The 11,471-nt window shown below is 41.5% G+C and overlaps 1 protein-coding gene across 1 annotated transcript; it reads right to left on the reverse strand.

The window, feature by feature from the left end:
• Positions 1-8,737, reverse strand: cavin4a (caveolae associated protein 4a). Its single transcript, XM_033981880.2, has 3 exons — positions 8,558-8,737; positions 5,647-6,076; positions 1-2,156 (listed from the first exon to the last, which is right to left on the reverse strand). The coding sequence occupies exons 2-3, from the start codon at positions 6,028-6,030 to the stop codon at positions 1,626-1,628; spliced, it is 915 nt and encodes a 304-aa protein (XP_033837771.1). The 5' UTR covers positions 6,031-6,076; positions 8,558-8,737; the 3' UTR covers positions 1-1,625.
• Positions 8,738-11,471: the final 2,734 nt, after the last annotated feature.

Consider the following 11,471-nt stretch of genomic DNA (forward strand, 5'->3'; position numbering starts at 1 on the left):
TTTAAGGTTTTTGACAACTTCCTATAACGGCCTTGTGCAACTCCCCTTTTGTCAAAGATTTTAAGTCAAGAAGAACCAACAAGGACAATCATAAATAAACAGATAGACAAAATTTCTTTAACTAGGTCTTGTATGATGGCGTATTATAAGAGTTACAGTAGGATCTGCTATTCAGCTGTAACCTCATAATTACTGGGTTTCAGATGATATCATAACATTCTAATGGTCAATTTTGTTTAATACAGATGGGGGCAGCTCAAATAAATATTGTTAAAATGGAAATATAGCTGGTTTGAAGGTTTATTTACAAATATAAATGATCCAATTCAACATTTGCACATTTTCCTTTTAGATATTTCTTATAAAAGTACAATGTTTTCAATGGTAAATTCTGGCTTTTGCCCCCATCTGTGAGTATGATGTCATTACACTGTAGAGTCTGAAATCCACCAACAGGAGCAATACATTTATAATACAAGAGTAATACATTTCTAGGAGCAGCTGTCTAAAGAAGAAGCACACATCACAAATCAGGAGGCTTGCGTAGACATCCTATGCAATAAAATAATTCATTCCCACTCTAGCTAGAAACAGGCTTCAAACATGAAATACATTCTGTGTCTACCACTTATGTTGATCTAATATTTAAAAACGTAGTTGTGATTGAAAACATATACACGAGTATTTGGAAATTGTGTAGTGAATTGCTTCTCCGGTTATGATGAGGAGAAGAGGCTGTAGTTCTCAGAAACCAGCTGAGAACCGGTTTTCTCAGATGGAAAGTCCACATGTGCTAACCACCTTTTACCAAACTACAGATTTAATGAGCAGCGCCAATGAGGACACCGACTGGGATGACCGCCTACAATTTGACTGGCTGATGAGCTGAAGAAATATGCTGGGGTTAAATAGCTATTTTCATTTACTTATAATATTTTAACAAAAATGTATCAAAAGAAAGGAAATTTCACACATTTTTATAATTGTTTTACAAGGTAGTTATTTAATTATTTAATAACTGAATGTATTTTAGAAAGAATAAAATGTATTCAGTTTTAAAATCCAAATTTGCAACCTTAGTGACCCCAGTTAAAAAAAAAAAAAAAAGTCTGGACACGCCCCTGCCTTCAAGACCTTCTAGGCTTCTTCTGCTCTCAGATACTGGGTAAAAATCTTGTGTGTTGGACCTCTGTAGCACCTTCTGAGTGAATGAATCTGTCTAGCTTCATGTCTTTCTCATTGAATTCTACACAGAGGAAGTTAATTCGATACTGTTGGTTTGATTATCAGGGCGGCATACAGTAAACCTCTTAAAATCAAACTCCAATGGATTTATACGAAATGGACTTTCTCTGTAAAGCATACAGTGAGAACCATGTCCGATCATGGTTAGGTCCAGTTTTCCTCTAGTGTGGTTGTCATCCTCCTTGTGCCAACCCTCGACCTCTTCCACAGGTTTTCTCATGTTTCTCTCAAACGTGCTCTGAAATTTTCTTCTCTTTACTTTCTCATTTCTCAAGTCCCTCTGTTTATCGCAGTTCTTTCCATCCATACTTTGAGTTACTTCCAGATCTCTCCATCCTGTCCTTCTTGTATCTCCATCCTCTGTCTCCTATGAAGATTCTCTACTCCGCTGTCCGGCCCTCGTCCTTCTTGGTGTCGGTGGTCACTTCGGTGTAGGTGACGGCTGCGGGCTGTGCCTCTGGTTCGGCCTCCGCTCCCTCCTGCCCCTCAGCCACTGCGTGTTCCTTCTTCAGCTTGATCCTGAAGGTCTCCTTGGTGGGGGCCTTCTTGGCGATGTTCTCCTTCAGCCTCTCTCCGGACTGCTTGAGCCTCTCGCCCGCCTGGTGCATCTTCTCCCTACGCTCTGGAGGCATGACCTTCTCACCCAGGTTGTGGAACTTGGTGCCCAGGTTGTCCTTGGTTTTGGACATGTTCTCCTTGGAGAAAGCGGCCTTCAGGGTCTCGGTGCTCTTGGCCACGGACTTCTTGATGCGGGCAGTGCGGGAGGATTCGGTATCTTCCACGCTCAGGTAGTCTTCGTCGGAGGAGAGGTCAGCGGGGGCGTCGTAGGTGTCCGGCTCGATCTCCACAGCCTCCAGACCACCACCCTTGGGTCCTTTGGTCACAGCCACCGACGGCACCTCGGTCTCACCCTGGAGATAGAAATAGAAACATTGAACCATGATAAAGGCAAACTCATGTAGTGATTTAAAATGTTTAGAAGTGTGTTCTGTCTGGTCTTTATCTAACTTTTGTAAAGGTTATGTTTTAAGGAGTGTTATGACAGTGAGTGTGGCACTGTTGGTAAAGGTCTTCCCTCTTACCAGATGGTTACCAGTTCAATTAATGCATATTTGTTGTGTCTCTATAAAGAAGATACTTCATACACTCATACTTAGTAATATGTCGTAACGGGTGTGTGTGGCGGACCAAAGGATGCAGACTCGGGGAATATTTACAGGATTTATTGTAGAAAAGGGACAAGGTACAAACAGTGGGTGATCCGGAGGTGAGCAGGTGAGCAGGTGAGCAGGAACACAGGAAACACAAGGACCGAGAACATGAAAGGACGACAGGAAGACAGGCAGACCAGACGGGCGTAGGGCAGAGCAGGCAGGAGACATCCAGGGCCGGAACACGGGAACGCAGGAACAGACAGGAATGCAGAGACACGACAGGAAGGTAGTGACACGACAATGATCCCGCCCTGAGTCTCTTCTCCCAGCTCCTTTTATGCACAGCAGGCGTGTTGATTGCACTGATGGGCTGCAGGTGCGCGTGGGAGGTGCCAGGAGCCCAGCCCAGATCTGGCAGGTGAGGGAGGGAAGGAGCAGGACAGGAGTAAAACCAGGAGTGGACAGTGCAGATCATGACAGTACCCCCGTCCCTAAGGGCCACCTCCTGGTGGCCCAAAAATTGGTACGGGTGGGCGGAGGGGAGCCGGACGGAGGGCAAAAATGTCACCGGTGCGGGCCGGTAGACTGTCCAGTAGGGCAACAACGGTCCAGGAAACGGGCGGACGACACAACGAGGTCCCTGGACGGAAAGCTGTGTCCAGCGGAGCTGCAAGGGTCCCACCGAGGGGGCAGAGGACAAGAAGAGGTCCCTGGACGGAGAATGATGTCCAGCGGAGCTGCGACTGTCCTGACGAGGGGCAGATGACCCGAGGAGGTCCCTGGACGGGAAACGGTGTCCAGCGGAGCTACCACGGTCCAGGCAAGGTTCAGAAGACACAAGGAGGTCCCTGGACGGGAAACGGTGTCCAGCGGAGCTACCACGGTCCAGGCAAGGTTTAGAAGACACGAGGAGGTCCCTGGACGGGAAACGGTGTCCAGCGGAGCCACAACGGTCCAGGCGAGGAGCAGACAGGTTGGGAGTGGACCGGTTGGTACTGGACGGCCAATGGGGAACAGGCCCGTGAACCGGAGACAAACAGGTAAGCAGGGTTGGCTGGTAGTCTTGTCCAATGAACCCCGAGTCCGCTTGGTCCATGGTTGGCAGGATCATTGTCGTGTTCACTTCATCCCTGTCGTGTCTCTGCATTCCTGTCTGTTCCTGCGTTCCGTGTTCCGGCCCTGGATGTCTCCTGCCTGCTCTGCCCCTCTGGTCTGCCTGTCGTCCTGTGGTCCCTTCATGTCCCCGGTCCCTGTGTTTCCTGTGTTCCTGCTCACCTGCTCACCTCCGGATCACCCGCTGTTTGTACTTGTCCTTTTCTTACAATAAATCCTGTAAATATTCCCCGAGTCTGCATCCTTTGGTCCGCTACACTCACTACGACACAATAGGACCCAACAGTGACCCTAAGTACCCTGGCACCTTGGTTTTAATAACAGTTCTCCATAAACTGGGAAACGAATGATTGATATTGAAACGTCCATAATGCTAAATACAAAGCCTGAGATGTAAAAACCTGGAAGCTGTTGGTCAGAATTTACGTCCAGTGATCAGAAAGGTTTGCAAAGGAACAGCAGAGCTACCACTTTGTCAGGATTCTATATTTAATAGCACACAGAAAAGTTCTTACAGGGTGGAATTAGAATACTTAATTGAAATCTTTGATACATTTGGATAAGGGATCATTTCAGTAATAGGTTAAACATATAAACCTTACACAGAAATAGTTACCAATAACAATATGTCCAACTTAATGAAGACCAATAGAGCACACTTATGAAATGCTATTCATATAAACCCCTGCACTGACACCTCCACTTGTATAGGACTAGAAGGGACACAGAATGCAGCCTACTAGTTCATATGTGCATATACTTAAATATGTACAGGTAAGTAGAATAAAAATAGTAGTGGACGCTGAGAATAAATCATAAGTCATATTCTTGGGCACATACACAGCTTCATTACTAACTACTACACTATAGCTGTGTTCATGATATTATGCCAGTGCTGAGGTATTCGCTTTCACCAGCAGGCCTCCAGAGGACCCGATGGTACAGAGCCAGAGTCATTGGGATGCTGGGTGGGGTACACAAATGTAAGAGTGTCAATTTTATGAATCATTTTAAACTAAGGCTTGGTGATAGGGTGATTAAAATACACTGAATTATGATCTCATTCCTGTGACTGTAAGCTGTGCTGGTGATATCGTCATATCATGATTCACTATTTCTCTATTTAACGCAGCTGTCTGCTCAAACACACCCACTGGTCAGTCTCTATACGGCTCGGGCTGAGTTGGATTCGGCCAATCCTGGTGAAGTGTGCACCTTCAGAGGAAGTAGTTGACTTTATTTGTCTCTTAAAGGCAATAGAAAAATAAAAAAGTGTACTTTAATTGTGATGAAATGAAAATTATATTCTGATATTGTTTGCCCGCTCCTTTATGTTTTAAGGGAGTTATTTTAATGTTTTTATTTGTTCTTATTCTGTAAAGCACTTTGAATTACTGTGTGTATGAATTGTGCTATACAGATAAACTTGCCATGCTTTGCCTTACACCGTTTTAATCCATAGTCCTCATTTAAAGGTGCATGTAGTAACTTTTCTGGTGGTGGATCTTGTCTCATAAAAGTGTTGGTGCTTTGCCTTGAATGTTCCATAGTACTGCATCATACTAATCTATTGTAAAGAGTGTAGAGAGGACATTGTTTGTGCATTCAAGACAGCTATTTAAACTACACTGAGTTGAAAACATTTCAGAGTAGAATAAATATCAGTGTCTCAGACCAGTACTGTCGAACGGTCTTGATTCCAAAAACAGATGACTAACTCTAAAACCTTCTCAACAAATAAATGAGAGATTGCATTTTCTCATTACACCAATCTATGTCCATGGAGACAAACACGCTGAGTTATAGGTCAGATCTGGAAAGATAACTCTGCTCAGACTAAGCACGTAACTAAAAAGAACAAATACAAACTAGATAAGTTCAATGCTTGTTGCGCATTCCAGGCATAGCAACAACATCTCGATGGTAGCAGACCTCCACCAAAAAGATAGATAGTCCAACTTTAAAGGGGACAGGTTAGACTACTCATTTTACTAAAGTTCAGAAAACAACTCCGGGTCTGTTTTTGATGAGGAAACAACATTATAGCATGACTAAAAGTTCACAGGGCTCAATTTTGTGTAATATAGGCCATTAAGTTTGAGCCTGGTGTGTTGTTGATGCTTGGTTCTCTCACCTGGTAGATGACCACTCTGAACTTGTTCCTGGTCAGCAGCTCATCCTGTGTGGACTCCACCTTCTTGACCCTGACGTTCTGCTTCTCCACGCGGCTGCGCACCTCCTTCACGTTGGCGCTGACCTTGCGTGTCTTCTGCAGCAGCTTGTCCACGGTGCCGCTGGTGTCCCCGTGGTCCTTGGCCAGCTTCAGGACGTCTCCCTGGATGTTCTTGATGCTGTTCTCCAGCTCTTGTTGGCGTTCCTCCATGCGCTGCTGACAGGCCTGCACGTTGTCGATGATGCCGGCCACGCGCTCCAGCAAGGACAGGATTGTCAGGGCGCTGATAGGGTTCCCGGCCTCGTCCTCCACCCCCACAATCTCCAGCTTCTTCTGGGCTTCCATCGCTCTTTAATACTCAGCTTTCAGACAGTAGCCAGGTGAGCTCCCTCTGTTAGTGGGTACAATCATATGGTCAGTGGAAGCAGATAACTGGCATAGATTTAAAACAGGGACACGCCCGGGTTGGGATGGTTGACAATTTCTGCCCCTCTTTACTTTTCAAATGAAATGGTCAGAATAGAGACACCTGGGACATTTCTTGCATAAAACTGGGACAAATTAGTGGTTTTGGATAAATCGACTGGGACAGGGGACACAGGGGTCAAAACTGGGACTGTCCCAGGTAAATATGGACATCTGGTCATAAGTAGATCTGATTTTTGGTGTGTGTTTACGTGCACAAAAATAATCTGATTCTTAAAAACACCTCTATTAATCACTATATTTTTAGGTTAAATGGGATATTTTACTTCTATGGGGTATTAACTGCTAACACATGACATAGATTACCATGTTCTCTTCTGTTTTTTTGATATTCTCACTGAAAACAATATGTTAACATGTTTTATAAGTTTCATGGCTTTAACGTTCTGGATTTCCTAATGCTAACTCGCTCCCCCTTCAGAGCGCTATCACAACACAATCAGCATCCCACTAATAAAACTACTGCAATTTGCACCAGGTTTGTCAAGTTGTGTACAGTTTTGTATCATGTTTTTATGTATTTATGGAGGATTGTCACGTGTGTGCATGGGTGATGTAGACTTATGGGCGGAGCCTTGCACAGAATCTTACACTTAACCATAAGGAGGGTTTGAATAGCTCCTGGGAGAGATCACTAAAATACTCAAACATGCATGGATGACATTTAAAACCTCTTCAGGCATGTTTTTGGTGAGGGAACAACGTCATAATATGGTAGAAATCTCAAAAAATCGATTTTGCAGAATACCCCCTCTTTAAGGTACATTTGCGTGTTCTTCATTTAACCCAGTTGTGGTCACCTATGTCGTTTGTCAGGAGCAGGGGGACCTATCTACATTTCTTAAGCTAGTCTTGGTCAGCACTACGTTAGCTGGAGGATTTTATTGTGCATGTTTTGGGTTTCATTTTTGTATCTGCCACATTAGTTTGCCCGATTTGCATAATTTCTTAAATCAAAGCTTGCAGAGGTTGAACAATCAGAAGAAAATCCGATTACGCACATCAAATGTAACTGAATTTCCATAATCTGATCATGCTTGAAATCCGATATTAATCAGAGCTTTGGTGTGAATGTTAGCATAGACAGTGTTCCCGTTTCCAATGATAATAACGACGCATGAGTCTAATCATTTGGGTACAAGTTTTCAACAGTGTAGTGTTTGCTTTGACACTCATTCATTTATTTCTCACCAGTCACAGATGGCACAATTCCTTCAGATGCCCTGGGACAGATTGACAGATATTTGGCAGCCATATGCATGACCTGGAGTTATCAAAGACAAATACTGCCCAGATATCGATTGTCAGACTAGTATCTAATCTAGATACTTATTTGAACAGCTAGTTATGCGAAACAAAATATTACTTAAACTGGGAAAAAATGTATCTAAATTGTGTTAGTGTATGCTATATCAGAGCTATACCACATTGTAATATTTAAGACTAATTAATGATTTATGTTGAAAATGTAATTATTTTTAAATTATCATTGTGGTATTGAAATCAGTATCGGGTAATTGGCCTTTTCTTTAGCAGCAACTTTAAAGCTACAATACGTAAAACTGATCTATCCCCATGGAGAATGTCCCAAGGTTTGTTTTTAACTACATGCAGGTGACGTGCTACCTCTGGAAAGTTACATACCGTACCTTTAAGTTAAGTTAAATTTGGTACGGTGATAACGCTCACTTCTCCTCCTCAATTCCACTGTAAAATGATGGTTAATGGTAAATAGTCACGTTTTTATGTAGCGCCTTTTCACTTTCAAGGCACTTTAAGCTCTTTACAAGAAGGAACCACTCACACATTCACACACACATTCATACACCAGTGTACACAGACACTGGGGGCAAGGTGGGTTAAGTGCCTTGCCTGAGGACACAATGACAGCAGCTATCTGTGGGATCATCACACTAATGCATTGGATTTATATAGCATGTCTATTACAGCGTCACTGGCACTGACTTCTGTAGCCACAGTTGTCCTGAGATGGACTAACGGAGACATGACTGCCATTCTGTGCATAAGGCATTTTCACCCTCCACCATTCACACTCACACAAATGCACATGGGTGTGGTGAGTGAAGACACAACCTTGGGCTCGTTTGGAACCAGAGACCTCTCAGTATGAGGGCCTACTTCGTCACTACTATATTTTCACAGGGATTATCCTCATGGAAAATTCATTATGTTGAACCTGATCATTTAAATTAGGGACAAGGTCTTTTTTCTGGTTATTACTATATTTATCCAGCCACACCACAACATCTACAGATTAACTAGAGACATTTTACCTGCCCCCATTTTAAACACAAATATAGATTAATGGTAGGGCATCTGACACACACATATTCTCTCTTATCAGCCACATCGTCAGTGAACTTACTTTGATGCCCAATGTTGTAGTCCTGCTTCGTCAAATACGATTCCACCGGTGGCCAAAAAATCTTGCGTAACTTTCAATTTCTCATTTAAAAAGTTGAGAAGTTTTGTGTAGTGTGTGGAGAGAGCTGAAGTGCAGCATGCGGAGGAGGGGACATCCAGCTGACAGAGTTTAAAAAAGACCCCGGGTGGCTTCAGTCCTGATTTGGGGCCCGAGGTGTGGCCCCTGAGAGGCTAAACTTAGCTCGCTCTGAAAGCTGATCATCTGACATTTGAGGGAGAGGGCACAGCGGAAACCCCCCACTCATTTGGGAGAGGGGTCGCATACTCTTATACAGGTCCAGTTCAGGTTTATCTGTCCAGGTACACACATGACAACAAGACACACTAAAATACGTCACATCTGAGGTATTTTGGCAGTGCTATTGTTTTAATAATTGCAGAAGACCTATTCAGCAAAATTGTCTTTTTAGAGCTTTGAGCCATTCTTAGCTGATTAATAGTAAAAGTCTGCAAGAAAAGGTACTTTCATTAGTCATATATGGAACATTCTGGAGGCACGATTCCATGGAAATAGAAAGTTAAAACCATACTTTGGAACATTCTCCATAGAGATAGATGTGTTTTATGCCATACTGTGGAATAGTACAGCCAAGGGAACAACATTTCAATGGAAACAAGCAAGAGGAGCCCCTCCTCCAGGCCCAATATGAGTCAGGTTTGTGGAGATGCAAGTAAGGACGTGTGTTTCCTAAGATTTCCAGTGCAATAAACACAAGCAAAATGAAAAAAAAAAAAAAAAAAAAAAAAAAAACGAATAAAATAAACAAAAAAAAGTTACATACTCTGACCTAAATTTAATAAAAATGTGATGATGGTGATGATGATGATGATGATGATGATGATGATGATGATGATGATGATGATGATTATTATTATTGTCAATTTTAGAAAAGGCTGAAATCAAATCTGAACTTTTAGAATAACTTTAAAGATACACTATGTGACTTTTTGGTGACGGTCCATCACCTACTTGTCTCCATGGAGATGTTATTCCTTTGCATGGATTTTTCCACAGTGTGGCATCTATCTTGCATTTTTTGAATGCCATGTCAAAAAAACATTGTAAAACATACATTTTTACTTCGAGCTGGCTCATCTCTCCACAGATGTGACCTGTACCTGCTTGTCTCTGTGGAGATAAGTGTAATGCGTAAGTGTAATACTGTGGAACATTCCAGGCAAAGCCTGTCCATGAAGACAAACAGGTAGTTGAGCTACACAGTGTACCTTTAAAGTAGTTTTAAATGTTCAGATTACATACTTTACTGGTGATCGCTGGAGTGTATAATGAGGATGAGGATGGTGATGGAAGAAGAGCACAGCTGACAGAGTACACTGGGGACATGATCTCACTCTCACTGCACTCATGCTAATATAAACTTTACTACTGTCACGCTAGCTCTACTGTACACTCAAAGCAGGCTGTGTGCCACTACCAAAAGGTTCTACACAGATTAGGAGGAGTACCTTTACTGTAATTGCACTAAAGTATTACACGTTCAAATAAACTGAGCAGCCACTGTCATAGATTAGTTAGAAAATGCAGATGTGTTGACCTGGTTTATGGTTAATATCTATGTAATCACTGGGTCCATCTATGATACAAAAACTGGCACAAAGTTCAATATCTTTTCAATCAGAATACTCGAGAGTTTCCTTATGAGAATAGGGACTTGTTTTCTTTTTTATAGTCTATTCTTTGGAAACGCGTGTGCATATTATGTTTTGACATTACTCTAACTGTAAAACTTAGGTCTAATTAACACATGTAATACATAAACATTTACCATCTTCATAGACCTATATGAATGTTTAGAATCTGTGTCCAAGGTTTCAGAATGATGAAAAGTTAGGACTGCTACCATGGCAATTAACAAGTCAAAACAAAATATTATACCTTTTGAATGGTCATTTGTCCTCAAAATGGCACCATACAACAGGAAGCTATGAAGATTAAAGCATGATAATGATGTTAACGAGTAGTAGTATTGCGGCACAATATATTGCAAAAGTATCAATATCGCGTTATTGACTAATGCAATAATCTATGTTGAACACACTCAATATATCGAAACATACTCAGTACATCGAAACACACTCAGTATATCGAAACACACTCAATATATTGAAACATACTCAATATATCGAAAAACACTCAATATATCGTAACACGCTCAATATATTGAAACACACTCAATACATCAAAACACACTCAGTATATCGAAACACACCCAGTATTTTGAAACACACTCAGTATATCGAAACACACTCAATATATCGAAACATACTCAATATATCGAAACACACTCAGTATATCGAAACACACGCAATATATCAAAACAAGCTCAGTAACACCAAGATTCTTCATCTGACAAAAGTGCATTTTGTTTTTGTAAAGATGTGACTTTATGAATGACTTTCCTTTGAATGATTTTCCAAAAGTTCAGCACAAATTACACACAAAAATGTTTTTTCCTGCAAGTTTAAACATTATTTCAACAAAATAAAGGTGTTTTTGTATATTTTTATTTGCTAAAAAAATAATTTCTGTGTATATTCACAGTGTTTTGGCCCAGTGTACAAAATGGTTGCTAGGTAAAAGTTATGAAATTCCCTAGTGTGATGTCATGATTTCAACCAGGAAGTAAAATTTGTAACCCAAAAAATTGCCACACTGGGAAAAATGTCATAGGCACTTTTTCATTAGTAAATTAAAGTTTTATTTTATTTTTTAATCATTATTATTATAGCTGTACTTTATAAGGGTCACTTTAAAAAAATAAATACAAGAATAAATTCGTCAGCAATGTGGGTCAGCAATAAAAACTTCTACATCCATCATACGTATGATTTAT

This window comes from Periophthalmus magnuspinnatus, chromosome 17, assembly GCF_009829125.3.
Source record: "Periophthalmus magnuspinnatus isolate fPerMag1 chromosome 17, fPerMag1.2.pri, whole genome shotgun sequence".
Taxonomy (NCBI): Eukaryota; Metazoa; Chordata; class Actinopteri; order Gobiiformes; family Gobiidae; genus Periophthalmus; species Periophthalmus magnuspinnatus.